The sequence below is a fragment of the Convolutriloba macropyga genome, chromosome 6 (assembly GCF_964194025.1).
Source record: "Convolutriloba macropyga chromosome 6, txConMacr16.3, whole genome shotgun sequence".
NCBI lineage: Eukaryota > Metazoa > Xenacoelomorpha > Acoela > Convolutidae > Convolutriloba > Convolutriloba macropyga.
The window spans coordinates 6,741,323-6,761,591 of record NC_134473.1 but is presented as its reverse complement, the minus strand read 5'-3'; the positions used below and the strand labels follow the sequence as shown (position 1 = coordinate 6,761,591).

General features: G+C 36.1%; 2 protein-coding genes across 2 annotated transcripts in view; both read left to right on the top strand.

Moving 5' to 3' along the window:
- Positions 1-20,269, top strand: part of LOC142341456 (uncharacterized) — a 107,702-nt gene that overhangs the window by 71,240 nt on the left and 16,193 nt on the right. Inside the window, exons 13-15 of the mRNA XM_075392411.1 lie at positions 11,328-11,613; positions 15,498-15,607; positions 15,953-16,028. Coding sequence (XP_075248526.1) covers positions 11,328-11,613; positions 15,498-15,607; positions 15,953-16,028 — 472 coding nt within the window. The remainder of the gene's footprint in view (positions 1-11,327; positions 11,614-15,497; positions 15,608-15,952; positions 16,029-20,269) is intronic.
- Positions 5,593-7,242, top strand: LOC142340727 (cystinosin homolog). Its single transcript, XM_075391425.1, has one exon. It carries the CDS (start codon positions 5,805-5,807, stop codon positions 7,044-7,046), a length of 1,242 nt encoding a protein of 413 aa, XP_075247540.1. The 5' UTR covers positions 5,593-5,804; the 3' UTR covers positions 7,047-7,242.

Genomic DNA, 20,269 nt, shown 5'->3' with positions numbered 1-20,269 from the left:
ATCAAGTAAATTTCTTTAGACAAAAGAATAGACAGAGTATATGCACTCAAAACAGCCACCGGAGACTTGAACCCCTCTACTGCCACCGAGCATATATATCCACATCCCTACCCCTATAAGGCCACAAAATTGAGAAGTTTTCGAAAGCCAATTTCATCTTGCAGCATTGTGATTAAAATCTTGTTGACTTCTCTAGGTTAGTTTCTCTGTTTTCTCATTCTGCTCAAAGTGCTTTTAAACAGCAGTTGCTCAGCAAAACAGTCTAGAATCAACGGAGTCAATATCGAAAAACGAAATCAGAAAAAGAAACGGGATAAACCCATAAAGCTGTTTTCGATGACAACTTAACCTTTGTTCTTATAAGTAACAGGATTATTTCCAACTACAAATGACATCAAAAAATTTTGCACTTTCGATTTTTTTTTGTACAAAAATTAATTTTTTCTGGGTTATGAAAATCAGTAGCTGTTATTTGTGTTAGGTGGTGGGTTGACCAAATTAGTAGTTCACGAAAAAGTGTCTATAACGCAACATTTGCATATAAGTTTATTGGCTGTACGTAAAGGACTGTGAATCGGTTTGGAAGTGTTTATTTCCTCAATTAAAGTTGTGTGAAATACATTTAACTATTAACAAAATTTTTATTTGTGTTCCTGTGTGAACAAACTAGTAGTTATTTTTGTACTGATAATAGCCTGATAATGACTTTGAAAGAACTTTGAATTGCACTGTCCATTCAAATGTGTTTATACCATGTTAGTAAAAAAATATTATTCTTCTAAAGACACTCTTAAATTCAAATGACCAATTTTATAAAGATCACCTGTCAAATTCAACTGATCAACGAACTGTAGAGATGGTCTTTCCTGTCGCCATTATTTCAGTGAAGCCCTTATGAACACCTCAAAATGCAATCAATCTGTTCATCAAAGGCAGATTGTGTTGTGTCCCCATTGACCTTTGAACTTGTGGTCATAAATATCGCTTTGAACTGATAACTCAATTTAAGTCATCTTTTGTACGCCCTTCCGTTCATTTGGCCCTGTTCTTTATAGCTTTCTTTCTTTCTGTATTTAATGGCCTTGCGTGGTTAACAGTTTGGCAGCAGTTACCTATGCTCGTTCTCAACCTTATTACAAGTTGATCACAAATGTATTAATTCTAAATGGTATGTCAAGACTTGGGCATTTATTTGATATCCTAATAACAGAGCTAATAAGCATTAAGTCATTATTGATTTTTGATCTGAGCTGATTTTCTATCAATTTGTTTCAAAAATTTAAGTTCCGCTATTAGAGAACACTGACATTAAAGTCAATTTGAAATTTGATCATAACTTTGGTTTGTTTTCTGAGTTTGTGGTTTTAGTCTGCATATGTTGTATTGCATCGCATTTTTTGTTTAATAGCCGCAAACCGATAGTTCTGGCTAATATTGGGCTTCTCTTGGTTTTTACAATTCAAAGAATTTGAATTGTATTGGGACGCTGTCTTTTTTTAACGATCTGTTCACACATTTTCATGATTTTTGAAATCAAATTTATGTGATGATTTTCGTCACGCCGAAATAGGAAGTGGAGCAAAAAATCGAGTGTTTTTGCGGCTGAAATATTTTTCCCTCTAATTTTAAAATCCAGTGAGAAAAAGGGGTTTGAACAAAAATTAGCTTTCTCGCTAATGGTTTTTTTGTTGACATGCGGCATTTTGACATTGGTTTTACTAGTTTTTCTATCTGATTATTTTCTAAGTGGTTTTACCAATCCGTTCACAAGCCATTCTTAGTCAAGTTTTTTTGTTAACGAAAAGTTTCTGAATTGCGTCAGGATTTGTCCTGCAATGTTTTTTTATTTGGTCGTCAAGATTTTTTTACAAGCATATGACGTCACTATGACTTCAAATCTGCGTTTGCCCATTCGTTCATGCAATTTCAACTTGTATGACGTCATTTGTGACTATTAGTGGAGAGACTTTTCTTGTTCATTCGCGTGATTAAGGTCATGGTCTTACGTGACTTACCTCACTCGCGATGACTTCCTCTTTCTAAAATTGACCTTTCTTAATTCAAAGAGAAGGTCAAGTGAGTGCTCGTCACTCTAATGGGGGTGTTTTAGTGTTTTAGGGCAGCTACTCGAATCAGCAATAAGCTAAAAAGATTCTTAATCAAAATATAACATCTCAGCATTAAAAAAAAGACGTTTCTATTTGGTCTGTTTCTTTTACTATCTTTTTGAGACTGCAGACCTGCAAAGCTATTGTGGCTAATTTTTTTGAAATTTGTTAGCTATGTTTGAAAATTTTAAATTTAATTGGGAAAAGCACCGGGATGATCATTTTTGCCTCTGTTAATTAATGACAATAAGTCTTACTTTAAATTTGTTATCTATTTCCAATACATTACCCTAATAGTGTCCTCTATTTTAGTGACATAAAATTTATTATCACCATTATTAATAGCTGCCGTCAGCCTCTAAACGGCTCTCAGCTATTATTTAGGCAATCTCTTTTTTGCGATTCAAAGAATTTGATTTGTATTGCTGGTGTTGTCTTTTTTGAAGATCTGTTAACACATTTTTATGATTTTTGAAGTCAAGTTGGAGAAGTGTGTTTTGCCAGGCTGAAAATCAAGTGGAGTAAAAAAGCGAGTGGTTTTACGGTGTGAATTTTTTGTACTTCAATGTTAAAGTAGATTGAGAAAACGGTGTTAGAACAAAATTTGCATTTTCGCTTCTTTTTCGCGTATTTTTTTCGGTTTATATGTGCTGATTCTTTTCTAAATGGTTTTCCCAATCCATTCACATTCCATTCTAGATCTGGTTTTTATTTATTCGATCAAATTTTTTTGAGATTTTTTTACTATCCAAGAATTGGATTGTGTTGGTGCTCTTTTTTTGGAAGGTGTTTTCACACATTTCTCCATAACTTTAAAATTTTCAAACCGTGATAAACAGATAACGCCAATTGAGGAGTAAGTTCCATTAGAGGCCCTCGGTTGGTTTTAGTGGTGCTGCAGCTCTGGGGAAGGCCCTAATTCAAGGGGAAAAGGTCATTTCTAGGAGTTTTTGATCCCAAAATTGTTTGATTTTTCAGGTTTCTTTTGTCATTTTTGGAGGTTTTTATTTGATTAGTCTTGAAACGATGCTGCTCAAAGTTGATAAAGGTTTTTTGCTTGACATAATTGCTTTTCATGTCCATTTTGGTCAACATGAGCTATGTTTTGGTTATGCAAACATAAACACTCAAAATGATTCTAATTTCTTCAATTCTTTTAACATTGTTTGAGGTTGTCGGCACACTGGGGCCAGTGAACCTTCTCAAGATTTTGATAATAGGTAGTGGCATACATAGTTTTTCCTAACATTGGAATGGTTTTCAACGTTTTAATATCACAAATTTTTGCAATTTGATAAAATTGGCAATTTTTTGTAATTTATCATCATTTTTTGAGTTTATCAATCTTTATGGGCCAGTGAAGCGTTTTCGAGGCGTGAAATTGGGTTATTGTATGATTTCTGGAGATAACGAAATTGTTCTGATGACTTTTTTAATTGGTGATATAAGGGTGATATAATGTCTGCAGAACTTTCAATAAAGTTTGCGATTTTTAAAAATAATTTTCTAAAGTTTTCTTTCATTTTGTGTGTGTACAACTGGCCAGACTCTGGAGACAAATAGATAGTTTTAAACATTTTAATATATCAGATTTTAGCAGCTCAATGAATTTTGAAGTTTTGACTTTCTGAATAATATTTCTCATCTTTCTCGAGTTTTTAATTTCTTTCAAACAATGTTTGTGGCAATTAGATTAAGTCCTGTGGTCTTTTTCATGCAATTTTTTGATTTACCGATTTTTTCGTCTGACCCTTTGAGTTTTTCTACCTCAAAAATGGGATAAACAGCTAAAGCATGGAGGGCATCAAGTAGCTGATCTCTCTGAGAGCCTTTCTAGTCTCTAAGTGTGCTATTCACGGAAACTGTTTTGAGGAAACAATTTCATTGCGCGAAGGTTGATTCTAAATCAAAGTTTTGACCCCCTCCAGGCGCAACCCCAGAACACTTCCCCGTCCTCTACCTGGCGAATTTTGGACTTCGTCAAGCGCTCCCAAACTTACCCCCTTCGCTTGACCCCCGCCTCACTTTTGTCACCTACCTTCTAACGCTAGCATCTCTGAGCCCCAGCTTCTGTCGAATCCCACCGCTCGCCTGTCGTTTGAGAGCAATTCGCCCGACGTTAGTCAGTTATTTTTCTCTTTTTAGTGACCAATGAAAATCTTTTAATGCTTTTGTGTAGAGGAGACAAGGAGACAATTTCATGGTGCGAAGGGCCGTCGTTAATCTTAAAAGTTGGATCGCCTCTATTACCTCACCGCTATCAGCCCCCTCCCCCCCCCCCCTCAACAGTACCATTGTCGACCTTCCTCCACATCCACCTTTATATTTGAACCCCCTCGCATCTAGCCTTCGCAACCCTACCCCCATCGATTGACTCCACCCCCCCCCCCCCCCCCTCAAACGCTTGCCGCCCCCATCCATCTCACACACATGCTCCGTTCACCCCTATTGCTAGCACCCCTAAGGCACAGTTGGCTGCTACTCAAGCCAACCGCTCGCCGGTCGTTTGAGAGCGGTTCGCCCATCGTTAATCGGTTACGTTAAATTAGTTTTGAGTATTTTCAGTACCATATTGATTTTAAAATTATGCACGGGTCGACTAGAAGTTCTAGAAACATTCGAGAAGTGCAAAAGGAGAAAATCAAGATAAAAGTTTGCCAATTTTCCGTAGAAGCGATACTTTTAATAATGCTTGAAATTTTATCAACTTATACGTAAACTAATTCTCAAATTCACAACACTTTTCTAGAACTTAGAGCAATTTATTTTCTATATATTTTTTTGGAAATCTAGTTCTAAAAACGAAAAAGAACTGAAAATGGTCTCAAAAACCATCAGTTGATAATGCAATTTTGTTGTTTAAATTTTTGTTTGGTTTTTGGGAAACTTTTTCGTTTGTGTCCCCCAGTTACAGAGCACGTGCCATTACATAGTAATTCGTTATGTAAAAATATGGCACGTGCTCCTGGGGGTGCAAATAATATGCACCCACTAAATTGGGGGGGGGGGGGCAAAAACGGAAAATATCCAATTTTTGTTAACGAGGGTAAAAGATGAGTGTCCTTGAAAGATGAGTGTCGCTGACGGCAAGAGGTTCGCCCGACTTCTCTTTATAGACTTCAGACTGTAAACTATTTTTGTTAACTCAAGTTAATTAAAATAGTTCTTATGGAAAAAGAACGGAGCCCAACGTTATTTCAAAGAATTCATCTCAACAATATAATTAACCCTACGGTGAACCCTACATGTGGCTCCCCATGTCCATTGTTGTCACAAAACAATAACTTGAGGTTGGTGTCAAGATTGTTCCGAAGTCCCTGGCGTTTTGCCTTGATCAATTTTGATTCGTTTTCGTTCTTGTCAACAGAACACCCAATGTAAAGGCCAAATTGTTTTTGTCTAACTGATCTGAATTTCGAACGGCGAACAATCACAATCAATTCTTTCAACCACGCTAATTAAATAACCAATTGGTCCTGAATTGACGTAATGGTCAGAAGTTCACACTTTGGCTTGAAAAATAAACAAGTGATGTACTCCTATTGTTCAATTTGACCTTAGAATTGCTGTTTACAGTTCGCGAAACCTTGTTTGTTTGCTCAATACTTTGTTTTGGGATCATTTTTGACTTGTAGTTCTAATTGGTCGGTCGACGACAGCAGACAAATTAGTCAGAAGAAATACCAAAATTCCAAAATGAAGGGTAATTGGTTGCTTCTAATCGGTGCTTATTTTTCGGCAGTTTTTTATTCGACTGCTTTTTGTGTCGTAACTTTACACGTCGACCCCGAGTCGCATTACCTAGAGGGGGGTAAAGAGGGAACGTTAGAAATTTGGCTGGAAGGAGTCCAGAATAGCGAAGAAGTTTTTGAATTCACAATCAACGTTTCAACTAACAACGAGGATGTTTTTGAAATAACAGACAAAGTTTTAGTTGTCGGTTCTATCAAAAGCAAAGTTCCGTATACTACACACAAAGCAGGTAACGCTTTGATCAGTTTTGAGCAAGTTAGTGGTCACCATGACAACGCCGATAACGGTACCATAGTTTCCGATGTTGGAGATGTTTACGCGCACATCTACGTGATCAGAAGCCAGCCTTTAAATGTTTTCAACATCATTGTCGGGTGGATTTATTTCACGGCCTGGAGCATGTCGTTTTACCCTCAATTGTACGAAAACATCACAAGGCGAAGTGTTGTCGGGTTGAACTTCGATTTTCTTTCCTTCAACATGCTGGGATATATTGTTTACAGCATTTTCAACGTCGGATTGTACTGGATCCCGAAAGTGCAGGACGAGTATCGTGACGAGCATCCTGGACAGTTGATTCCTGTGAAACTGAACGACGTCTTCTTCAGTCTCCACGGAGGTCTGCTAACTGCCATTACGATCGGAACCTGCTTCATATACGAACGAGGCAACCAATCTGTCTCTTGGATCTGTAGAGTGTCCATATCCATAGGTCTGACTTACATCTTGACTCTGGCAATCATATCATCAACTGATAAGTTCCCAAATTGCACCTGGTGGCATTTCGTGAGCTGGATCAGCTATATTAAATTGATAGTGACGGTTGTCAAGTATTGCCCACAGGCATATATGAACTATTCTCGACAGAGCACAACTGGTTGGAGCATCGGCAATGTCCTCTTAGATCTGACTGGAGGTATCTGCAGCCTCTTGCAAGCATTCCTGATTGCCTACAATAGCGACGATTGGCCCTCCTTGATCGCGAATCCCGTCAAGTTCGGTCTTGGTATCTTGACCATCATTTTTGACGCCGTATTTATGGTACAGCATTATATCCTGTATGCCGACGCACATTATAGCAAATCAGGCCGCTTTTTGAGTGGCGGAGGATCAAAGAAGGGATACAAGAAGATTCATGATTCGGAAAAGGGATCTTCTGAAAACTCTAACTTTTTCCGAACATAGATCTGAAATAGTTTCGAAGGAACTTGGCCGCTGAAGAGAAAATAATGTGAATGATTACAACGAATGTTATCTGCAACAAGTTCAAGAATGAGAACCAATTCAAAACAAACTTGAAATATTTTATTGATGAAGGTTTTTAACTAGTTACAAACCAAATTTTATTTTTCATCTTTGCTATATTAAATTTTAACGTTCATCTTGTTTTGGGTGTCATGTATAATGATGTCAAAAGAGCGGGACGCTTCGAGTGAACTCTCGAATATCCTCTCAAAAATGGTCATTTTTTGAAACCCGAAATTTAGAAAAATACGTTCTTGAAATGATGGGCTATTTTGATTTCTAAGTTTTAAAGGGTTAATTTTTAAGTTAATCATGCATTAGCCTCGTCATCTTTTCAGCCGGCTATTATTGCGTCTCCATTTTTTGTTTTACTATTTTTAATAACCACGAAGCAATAGCGAGGCTATTATTGGTATCATCTTGGTTTCTTACAATGCACAGGCGAAAACGATTAGAAAACACTTAGCTCTCGCTATAAATGAAAACACTCATAGCTCTAAACTATCTAAATCAAAGCAATAAACATTTTGTCATCATCGTCTCCACTTTTTTGCTTAATGTCCTCAAAATTGAAATCGAAAATTCTGGCCTAATGGCTACTAAAATTGGTCGAGTTCGCCCGGTCGAGTTTTCGCCTTAAATCCTACGCCTTGTCAAATTTTGTGATTATGATCACGCTAGTAAAGGGAGCAAAAAAGCGAGTAACTTTAAGGCGTGAAATTATTCAGTCTGCTTTCAAATTGAAGTGATAAATTGGTGTCTGAACAATTTCGGTTTGCGAGAGAATTTTTCGGGTGCGGCAATTTCACTTTTGTTTTCAATGTTTTTGCTCTTGATTTTTTTGCGAATGGCGCTAAAGGCAATACATGTGTTATAATGGTGCTCAGTTTATTTTTTTGAAATCACTCAATTTGCTGCTAACGGATTTTTGTTTTTTAGTATTAGTGCATTGTTTCTTTTACCCGTACTTGTACTTTTGTTGCCATATGACTACTTGACATACGCCATTGGCTTTATAACGAGAAAAAATAAAACCTATTTGATGCTGGCTTCAGTGAAAAGCTAAAGGTTTTTGTGACTTTGACGATGTGTTTGCTTAATCAATTAGTGAATTTCTCAATTTCACCCGCTTTATCATTATTTTTGTTGTCTTTTAAAATAATTTTGACATTATGTTTCTATAAAATGTCAGCATTTTTTAGTTTTGCCCTCATTTACGGATCTGTTTTGTCACTTAACTCATTAAAAATGGATTTTATCGGCCTTCTATTGCAACAAATTCGATCTATTTGGTTATTTTTTGCAGCTAATAGTTAGTTGTTATGTCACTCTCTCTCCTTTAGTGTTAACTAAGAAAATCCAGTGTATTTGACGTAAAGTAGAATGCTGTTCTAACGAAGTTTATCAAATAGTCAGGTGTCTGCACGACTTTGATGTTAAAAAATGGGATTATTTAAAAAAATGTTTTTTGTTGTACTGATGTTTTTTGTGTTTTGTTTGGATGAAATGCCTTGGGTTTCATCAGTCTTCGTTCTTTCTTCACTCAATCTAATTAATGGCACGTTTCATCGGATACTAACAAGACTTCGATCAAAATAAATGTATCAGTTAATAGCTAATGATTTCTACAACTTTGACACCATTTTTTGTAGAAAAAGAACATTAGCGAGTTTTTAATTGCTCTCAAATGAAGTTTGTAGCAATTATATTAGTCCTGTCGGTCTTTTTTATGCGATTTTTTGCTTTGCCATTTTTCCGTCTGACGCATTTGAATTTTCGTCATCAGAAACGGGATAAACCGTTAGCCTCCAGTGGGCATTAAGTGCTCTTACAGCCTATCAGCTCACTAGTCTTCAAGTATGCACTTCACTGAATCTGTTTTGGAGACTTATACTTATGGAGCGAAGGGCGGTTCTTAGAGGTTGACTCCCCTCTCTGTTGCCCCCACCCACTGTTGCCACCCCATCAGCCCCTTGGTGCACCCTCCTCCCCCCACCCCCGCTGCGCTCACTGAGTTTTTTGCCCCCTTTAAGCTATTAATGACAGATGTCATCGGTTACCATTGAGACATAATAAACCTAATTAGTAATTTGAGTTTACAACAGTGGTTTATTATGACCGAAACTTTCTCTTCGAAAAATTCAACGGATATTCGGGTCCTACTCGTTTTGTTTTTTCCCGTGTGGTAAGTTTCGCTTATGCTCAAAAATTATATTTCGAATTTTGATTCTAATGCGTTGTAGTTTAATTGTCGTCAATTAACTGGCTTCAGCCTTAGCTATCGCATTTTCGAACATTTGCTCTTGATAGCTTTTTGTTGAATTTTTTAAATCATTCCTTTTTAATAGCCGCCCTCATCTTCTCAGCCGGCTATTATAGCGCTCCTATTTTTTTTTACTTCGTCGAATAAAAAATGTTTCGCTTTACCTCATTTTGCCGTTTTTTCAACATTTTGCGTGAAATCTTTTTGACTTCTCTAGGCTAGTTTCTCTCTTCTCTCATTCTGCTAAAAGCGATTTTGATGATCAGTTGCTCAGCAAAGCAATTCGAAGTGAACAGAGTCAGCATAAAAAATTGAAGTCAGAAATGGAAACGGGATAAACCCATAAAGCCCAATTTTAGATGCCCGCTATTTGAACGTCGTTCCTATAAGTATTAGTTACCTCTCTCTCATGCTTATTGGTATTGATAGTAGCCCCTGTAGCCTCTCTCTAAGAAACAGAAGTATTTTCAACTACGAAATGCCATCAAAATAAATCGGACTTAAAAAATGTTTTTGTACAAAAATCTTTTTTTTTTCAATATCTATTCTTTCAATCCCAATCATGCTTATTGGAATCAACGGCGGCTATTTTCCGGCAATCTGCCGGGTATGTTTTCCTTTTGTCCATTTATTACCTAACAGAATTTTTAATATTTTGTTTAAATCCTAATATTTCTGCTTGTTGATTTTATGCTGCGATTAGGATTTCAGTGTGTAGTTTTGTGGTTTTTCTTTCTTTGACGCCACTAATTTGGAAAATGCTTCTCATTTTTGCTATTCTCATTTTTGGTTCTTTTTGCTTTGTCGGACATTAATTTGCGTAGTTAGTTGTATGTTGTAATGATTCAGAGGACGCGTGATATCAATTGATTTTTTAAAAAAAACTTTTAAAAAATAAGACTTAATCTTTATGATTGTTTTTTTAAAACTCAATGAAAATTTTTAATTGTTTTTAAGAGTTTTTTTGCTTAATTTTGTGCTTATAGGGTTATGAGCTTTGTTGATTACCATACTTTGATGATGCTGGAGTGATGTCAAGTCATTGGGTCATATGATTCTTTCGATTGTAATTGAGAACCTGTCCTGTTATTTTAATTCGTTTTGCCTTTCGGTCACGTTTATCGTTTAACATAGACTAGGTTGTTATCATTTTTTTCCACTTTTTTAAATTGCTCTAGACTGAAGTTCGAAGCAATTATTGTAAATATGCTGGTCTTTTTTATGCAAAAATTTTGGATCGACCGATTTCATTCTTCTAGTGACTTTAATGCCCTTGACTTTTTGCGGGATCTAATTTTCTCTCTCATTCACAATTTCAAGTAGCTTCTTAACTCAATTGGCGGCAATTCAATAGAAACAGGCGACTGACGGAGGCTGCAATTGCTTAGAGCTCCCACTAGTGGTTTGAGAGCAATTGGCGACGTTGTCTTTTGTATTCACCAACTGCTCCAATCACAACGTCGATCAACTGTTGCTGTTTTTTGTGTTAACTTGCCTGTTATGTTTTTGTGGTTCTTGTGAAACATCTTAGCCGGTGCATAGAATTATCTTAATTCACAGATTATGTTTTAACACGATAACATGTTGCGAAGACCGGAAAAATTGTACTATGGGTTGCAGTTAGAGTACGAGAGTATAAAAAGACAAGATTTCAATTGAAACAGAATTTAATTGATCTGCGTGAACTGATGCTCGTAAAGTTGATTTATTGTTTGATTACGCACACTTAGCTTTTGACGCGGTCTAGCCAGATGATTCATAAATCAACTGCTCAATAAATTTGTATAAAATGGTCCCCAGCGGGTTTTTGGTCAATAAAGATGATGTTCGTGTACACCTCTTAGTCTAAACAAAGCATCTCTAGAGCTAAGACACTTTTATTTCCCAATATAGCGTCATCTATCCGTGTGGGTCTAGAACTGAGTGGATCCTGAAGATTAAGGTGGATTTTGTTAAAGGAATACCTCCGTTCCTCCTCGCCTGCTTACATCATATACAATCAGGCGGCCATCAACTTCAGATTTGACCATTGTTCAGATGAAGAGGGTCTCATTGTGACAGTGGAGAACCTAGCTAGCTTCTACTTTTACGACAGAGCCGTGAGGATGGGACATAACGCTTACATGAACGTCAATGTAACTTCTCAGTTCTTCCCGACTACTTTGAATTCCGAATTGTCACCCGAGAACGTGGCTGGGAATATGTCGGATTGGGCCTCGTCGAAATTGAGCATACTTGTTGCTGGTGAGCTGTCTATCGTCTACGAATAGGAAAATTTTATTACTTAAAAGTGTGCATTAGATGAATGATTTTCGACGTATGATTTTAGTTATTTATGGCCTGAAACGAGGCTGAGTAGAAAAAAGAGTGAAACATTTGAAAACGAGTATCTAAAAGCAGTAGACTAACGTGTGTAATTCATAACTGTGTAAAATTTCCGAATTATGCATTCATCGTTTTTAAAAAGTTTTTTTAAAAAAAACAAACCATTGTATATTAAATAAAATAAGCTAGGCAAGAAGCTCTGTATGTTCAACGTATTCTTCTCTTGAGAGAAGAAACCGTTGAGAAACAAGAAATATTGAGAGTGCTATATGTGACTCTCAAATTCGAGAGCGCAGGTCAAGGTGGCGTGGTCTTGTAATGGATAGCAGACTTGGCGTGCAAGATGCTGGCTCGAATACAGTCTGGCTCCGTTTTCACATTAGATGCGCCTGCTCGGACGGCTCCTTCAAATTAAGTACTGTTAATTGAATTGAATTGGCGCTCTCCGTCTCTTTTTAGGACTTTTTTCAAATAGCCGTCATCACTTCCTCAACGGGTATAATTTAGGCGTTCTCTCCGTTTTTACAATTCGAAGTATATGGATAATATTGGTGCGCTGTCTTTTTCAAGACTCCAAGAGGCTTTATGGTTTTCTGTTTTTCTTATAAGGGAGCGAGCAAGAAAACCGGAAGTTCAGGGAGTAAATAAAGTCTGAAAAAGTTGTTCCCGTGAACATATTTGAAGAGCGAAGAAAAAAGAGTGGTTCTTTTGTTCATACGTTCTTTTGAAACAGAGCGATAAAAGTAGGTGTGAAAAATTTTTGCTGTGCGAGCAAATTTTTTCACGTGCGGCTTTTACAAGCTGTTTTTTTTGTTTTTTTGTTTTTTTTTAATGTCTATGTCGTCTAAAAGGTTATATTATACTAAAGTTATAAAGTTATAATTTTTAGGTTGTTTTGATGGCGTTTCAAACGTTTTTGGTAATTAAAGGGAGTTTTACGCTAATCTGAAGGTTTTTCAACGAGTTCTCCGTCCTATTCGATTACAATTATTCGATTAGAGTCATGCACCTTTTTGAACTGTTGAAAAAAATAGCTGAAATTTTAAGAGCAGATTGCCATATTGAGTGTCTTAAAAACGTAATTACTAGAAAAGAAATTGAAACACTGCAAGCAAAAAGAACCCAATCAAAGCAACTTAAAACTGCAAACAAAAGCAGCGGCCTAAGTCCTAAAAGATTAGGAGTAAGAATACGAAAATTGCTTAACTTCATTTTAAAATTTTATCGTAATTTTGTTTTAGAAGTGCAACATCTTAGCGCAAGAGAACTTAAGCAATTCTTATCTAGTTTCAAGGAAAAATTTTTCGTAGACAAATTAGAACTGTTTGCTTTGTTTTATTAACAAAAACTCCATAGATCTCATAAAATTCAGAATAAGGTTTTGAGGTTTCCCCCTATTTTCTCTTAACATGATACGCCACGCATTCAAACCTTGCTCATAGTAATGGCACTGGTCATCGCTAGACTAGGAACTTTTGGACCTATTGATGTCCTGTCGAGTAGATTTGCTATTTTGGTACATAATTTATACCATATGTGTTGCAAACAAGTGTACATCCTACTCGAGAACAATTTATTATTTTGAAGGCTTTTTAAAGCACTTTTAGGCCCCTTATTGTTTTTTTTTGCTCTTAATTGTTGCTGAATTTAAGTTTTTATGCTCTTGGGCATTTTTTATTGCCAATTAATTACGGGTTTCTTTTTGGTACCAAGCAACTTTTTTCTTCGAATTTTGTCCCCAAATTGAAAATTGTTGAAATTTTTCATAATTTCTTGCAGTTTTTCGCGTTAGCTCAAAATGTGAAATTCTTTTTGTGATTATTTTGGCTCGTCTCAGTTTGCGTGAGCAGTGATGTTATCTCATTTACGTGAAATGTTGTTTTTTCATTGTTTTTGTACTTGTACAATTTGAAAGAATTAATGAAGTTTCTGAAAGAAGTTTCTGAAATTTTGAAAGAATTAATGAAACGCTTCGAAAATAAAATAAAAGCAGTCATTATCGAAAAACGAAATGAAAATAGAAAAGGGATAACCCATAAAACCGAGTTATTACAGTTATTCGAACTGTGTTCTTTCAGTCTTAGTAACCATGTCTAATGATTATTAGTGTTGATACTCACCTATATCTTCTTATAAAGAAGCACGACTAAAAGTCGATAATTTTACCAAATCCTATCAAATTATTATGCAATTTAGATTTTTTTTAAAAAATGAAAACAATAAATTTTTGTTTCATTTTCTTTTGTTGTCATGGCAATGAATAGCTGCTTTTGTCGTTAACTTAACCTGTATATTTCTTTAAAGAACATTCCATCAACAATCCATTCATGCTTCTGTGGGTTACGTCAGCTGTCCAATGCCATTATTCCGTGAACTGTCCTATTGTAAAGTAAATTTTAGGAGCAGTTGTAATCTTCGGTATCAATGAGCAATTTGGTTCTTAAGATTACTATACTAACGCACGCAGAAAAACAGGCTCACTTGCAAACAACGCACAATAGACCTTTGAAAACTGCTCTTGCACGCTTATTATTAATTGTTTCACTCTGTGGCCTACTGGCCTTGGTTCAATCCATTATGAACTCAATGCATAAAAAGGCAGTAGTTTAATACACAACTCAAGCTAAAACTATAAAGTTTTAATCAAGGACAATACATAAATACGATTTTGGACTGTTAGTATATATCTACGTATAAACCACAAAAAAATCCCACTCGGAAAGCAATATTAAACTACAATTGAGGATTTCTTTTGAAGTCATCTTGCAAACATTTGTTTTAGATGAGCACATAACTAGTAGGTTTCATTTGTAGTTGTTGTATTATCAAAAGCAAACAAATCTCAACTTTCCACACATTGTAGCTTTTATCGTCGTCTTCAGTGTCCAATTTCTCATAAGATTCTCCCGCTTTCGTCTTTAAACCCGTTTTGCTGTTTTCTTTTGTTTCTAAGTGAGACGTATGGCAAATTCGTTTTCATTTTTTACTTGGTGAAGTTTTGTAATGTCAGCAGTTACACTGACCCCGAACCTGGTGCTATTTTTGTGATACCATATATTGTTTTGTCGACTTCAGCTTTTTGTCGTGACTTTAACCATACCATCTGTTGTAACTGAGCTAACAAGAACGCTAAATTTGATGACTAGATTTACGTTTTTATGTGTTTCTTGTCTTCGTTTTGTGCCCACCATCTCTTATTTAGCGTGCCTTCTCTATGGTAGAACCTTTATAAATTGTTCTCACTCCAATTTTGTAGCAATTATATTAGCACTGTTGGTATTTTTAATGCAATTTTTTTGTATTGCAAATTTTTGGCTCGGTAGTTTTGTCTGATAAAACGTCCCTGCCGGCAAGTTTTTTGAGCCCCCCTCCCCCTTTCACTCACCTAGTCAGGCTAGCTTGCCTTTGCCTAAACTTAAGTTAGCTGCAACAAACAAAGCGGGCCCCGCACCAGTCATTTGTGAGCAATTCGTCTAAAGTTAGTCGGTTATTTTTTTCAATGTTGTCTCTGAACGCCAGTAGTTGCATCGACTTGTCTATTCACGAACTATGCCTAAATTTTAGGGGAAGAAGATGCATTAAAAGGGGAAAAGGAGCGCGGTTGGTCCAATCTCGGTATTTTTTTGGGTCTTTCCCATTATAGCCCCCCCCCCCCCACACACACACACACACATGAAATTATAGCCCCCCATTATGGTATGTTTACCATGATTGGGAGGGGGGCTATAGGTTATCTGACCACTAGGCTTGGGGGGGGGGGGGGGGCTATAATGAGAAAGATCAAATTTTTGTACCTGTTTTAGTTGTGGGAGGGGATTCTGTGGAGTTTGAGCCAGCATGGGTTTTGCCAGTGGTGACTACGACAGCCACTCCTAAAAAACTGGCGGGAGACACCAACGATAGATTCCTATCTGTAAGTTGACACTTCAATTATGTCAACCGATTTTCAAATAGATTTATTCGCCATTCTTCATGGTGAATTAAGCTTCACAATTTGACCATGCTTAAGCAACATAAGTGTGCCGATGTGCTCCCTTTGTATCTCAATTCAAATAGTTACCGGATTTGTGGTAAACTTCTTGGTGATAATACTTTCATTCGAGTCTTGCAATTAATGACACCCATGAGACCAGAATGGGTTGGCTATGTTTTGTAATTTTTTTGAGAGTAATACACCGTCGAAACTTGAAGAAAAATTTGTCATATCTTTTTCTGTCCTAATTTTTGACCTATTTTGTGTTAACAAGAAATGTTTCAGATCTACTTTAAATTCAAAACTGGAGAATTGATTCGACAGGTGGACCATTTACCAATTGGTAACGCTCCATGTGACAGTAAGTAAATTAAAGCAGATTCGTTTTTAAGGGCTGTAAAATGAGGCTGAACAAATGCTGCGTATGTTACACTTCAAAGAATTTGTAATTGTTAAAAGAATATGTACTATATTTGCTGCTGTCTTTTCCCATTAAAGTAATTTTTTCAGCGCTTGGAGAGTTAATTTATAAACTGATAAATCCTCGGTTGTTTAGTAATGAAGCAGGTTTTTTTCGTTAAAAAATATCAATCCAGTGTCACAAAACTCGGTGTCTGGTTGAGGCATGTCAAATAGCCACCGTCAGTTACTCAAACAGCTTTTATTCAGTTGCTGAGTTTTTTATTTCACAGATTTTTTATTAATAGCCGCACAGCGATAGCTGGGGCTATTATTGGCCTTCTCTTGGTTTTTTTTATTTCGTCGTCATGATTTTTGTTACGACCATATGACGTCACAGCCACTTTTTGTTCATTCGTTCATGCAATTTCAACTGAAATGCATGTGTGACGTCATTTTTCGCTCTTAGTGGAGCGAGATTCTTGTTCATGCGCGTGACTAAATTTTTGGTCACACTTGACTTACCTCACTCTCAAAAATGACTTCCTCACTTTGAAATTGACTTTTATTTACTTTAATTCGAAGAGATAAGGTCAAATGGATGTGTGTCACTCTAATTGAAGGTTATTTGAGATCAGCTAATAGAGGCAGCAATAACTTATACAGATTTTTGATGAAAATCTAACAGATCAGCCTTCAATAAAAAGACGATTTTTTTGGTCTGTCTTTTTTACTGTTTTTTTGGACTGCCGATCTACGAATCTATTGCGGCTATTTTCTGGCAATCTGCCAGCTATGTTTTTTTCTTGGGGTGCTGTTTATTTTAATGAATGGCGAGAGAAGTAATTGTGTTCCATTTTTAACGACCCGGAAAGGTGTAATGGATGCGTTTCTAGATTTTAAGACTCAAAGATTCCTTTAGGTGGTGGCGTGCTTCTTACCATTTTCTTCATCAGTTTTATTGGTGTAAAACTTAAACGGGACGTAAAACGTGACGTGAAAACATAGCGTGACGTAAAACATGACTTCTGATTGTGTGAACAGATGAAAGAGGTGTTTATTTTGTTTTTTGAGAGCGCAAATTTTTAAAACAAATAATTTTCAGGCTATAGATTATGTTGCTCACATGCCGCTTTTGAAGGAGTTGTTCTTGTTAATAAACTTAAAGCGATAACTGGGGCAATTATTGGCCTTCTGTTGTTTTTTTTTAATTTCATGGTCAATATACTGTTACGACCATATGAGGCCACGATCACTTCCAATCTGCTTTCTGCCATTATTTCATGCGTTTTCTACTGAATTGCTTGCGTGACGTCATTTTGCACTCTTAGTGGAGCGAGTTTTTGTTCATTCAAGTGATAATGTTTTTGGTTACGCGCCACTTTTCTCTCTAAATGACTTCCTTTTACTTTAATTGAAGGAGAGACGGTCAACTGATTGTGTGCCACTCTAATTAAATTTTTTGAGGGCAGCTAATATAAGCAGCAATAAGTTATACAGATGCTCAATCAAAAATAACTTCTCGTCAACTAATAAAAAGAAAATAAATTCCTTTTGGTCTGCTTTTTTAATTGCTCTCAAACGAAGTTTGTAGCAATTATATTAGTCCTGTCGGTCTTTTTTTTACAATTTTTTGCTTGGCCATTTTTCCGTCTGACGCATTTGAATTTTCGTCATCTGTTTTGGATTCTTATACTTATGGAGCGAAAGGCGGTTCTCAGAGGTTGACTCCCCTCACTGTTGCCCCCACCCACTGTTGCCACCCCATAAGCCCCTTGGTGCACTCCCCCCCCCCCACCCCCCCCCCCCCCCCCCGCGTAGCTACATTCGAACAACCGATCGCTAAAAACGCGCAATTTTATACTAATTTTCACAATTTTTTCAATCTTTTTGAAAATTTTTGTAATTTTTTGAGTTCTTTCAGCCCTATGTGTCAGGGAACCTCCTTTAGGGTTTTATAATGGATTACTGCATAGATTCCACTGACAGTGGAATGGTTTCAACATTTTAACATCACCAATTTTGGCATTTTTTTTGACAAAACGTGCACTTTTTTCAATGTTTTTAGACTGTTTTTTATTATTCACGTCTTTCCAGAAGCAGTCCTTAAGAGTTGGATAATAAGCTACTGAAAAAAAATTTATTTGCCATGGAATAGCTTTCAGTTTTTTGATATGACAAATTTTAGCGTGTTTTAAAACTTTTTGTCATTTTTTTTATGTTTCTCTAGGCTCAAGAGCCACATAACCTCCTCTATGGTTTGATCATAGGTTACTGCATAGCTTCTACATGTGATAGAATGTTTTCAAGATTTTAATAGGAGCAAATATAAAAAATATTTGCAATTTTCCCAAGATTTTTGAATCTTTTTGGGAATTATCAAGGTTTTATGGTATCAAGGTTTTATGGTAACCTCCAAGGTTTTATGGTAACTTTTCGCATAGGTTCTAGAGTTAATGGAATGGTTATCAATATTTTAATGACTCCAGCTTTTGCAATTTTTTTGATGAAATTTTTTTTTCAAAATTTTTTTTACTTGACATAACACCAGAGACAAAAAATGGTTTTGAACATTTTCACTGCGAAATCTGGAAGCTTTTCTTTAAAATTTTGCAATATTTTTTAAGTATTTAAAATATCAGTTTTTTATTTGATTTATTTACTAACAAGGCTAGAAAACTAAAAGTTCCAGAGTCGAATCAAGCTAAAGCTAGCCTCACTAAACCGTGGCTAGCTATTGACGAGGCCAATAGCTCGCCTGTCGTTTGAGAGCAATTCACCCGAAGTTAGTCGGTTATGTTATCTTTTTTTAAAATGCAGATCTACGATACTGTCGCGGTTTTTTTCCTGGCATTCTGTGAACTATGCTTAAATATCTATCTTTTGCTATCTATCTGTTAAATGTCTATCTATGTTTAAAAAAATGTAGTGACAACAATGAGATTTCCAGTCCTCTGACGTTTTTGGCAGTTAAAAGCATTTTTACGTTAATTTGGGGGTTTTCCAACTATTTTGTTTCGGTTTTGAGGCTGCTTATAACGAACGTTCTGTTTTATTCCTCACATTGAGAATTGAGGGTTGCTGTAAAGGTAGCCCGTTGCCTGTAAAGATAGATTTTCAGTCCACATTTTTAGACGTGCATTCTTTTGACTATTTTTTTATTAGATCGCCAATTTAGACCTCGGTTTGGCCTTTGATCTGTTTTCTCATCAGTTTTGTTAGCGTCTTTTGCTTTCTTTTTTGTTTGTCAAATGTTTTGTTTCGACCATAAATAATAGTTTACTTTTGATTTAACCAGCCCTACAGTAGTGGTTATTGAGTTCGGAAGCTATAGAGAATTTTTGAGCTAAGATATCATTTTTTAATTGTTATCAAACAAATTTTGACGAAGCTGTTGAGAAGAATATAAGTTAATGGCGTGAAGGGCATTTTTTCGCTTCTTTTAGAGCTTTGTTCTGGAACATTCTTCTCTGCGCTTTCAATTGAGTTTTTTAAGCTTGACTTCTTAACTTTCGTGTGATCTCAATAGCGCTCATTCCGAAATAAAATTTGTTGCTAAGGTAAGAGATTGTGAGCGTTTGAGAATCAAAGCCGTTGTAGCTCAGTGATTATGTTATCAGACTGCAGTCCGGAAGCTAGCTAACTCATCAGACATCTGTGAATTTGTTTATTCTTTTCTCAGGCTTGATGAAAATTGCAATTTCGGAAACTTATAACGCAAAGCTTTTGCTTATTGCATCTCACAATATTTTTGTTGTTAATGAATGAATTTCAGAAGTTTTGCACTTTTTATTCAGGGTATTTTCTTGAGTCTCGGGTTGTTTTTTTTTGGTTTTTAGTAGCCACCGTCGGCTCCTCAAAGTATATTATTTAGGCGCTTTCATTTTTACAATCCAAAGGATTTGGATTGTGTTGATGTGCTGCATTTTTTTAGATCTGTTCGCAAATTTTTCAATTTTTTTCAGCTCAATGAGAAGTCAAAGTACAGTGGTGATTTTAATCACGCACGCTGGAGTAGTAAATGGAAAAAGGTTGTTAACTACTTTGTTCTGAGCATTGCCCTGTTTATAGTCCTTTTTGTTGTCTTATCACAAGTCCTTTTCGTTGTCTTAGTATTTATAATGACAGTTCTTTTCGTTTGACAATGAGGCATAAAAAATAGAGTTCGTTTTGTTTTTCGTGAATTTGATACTACTTGTTCTC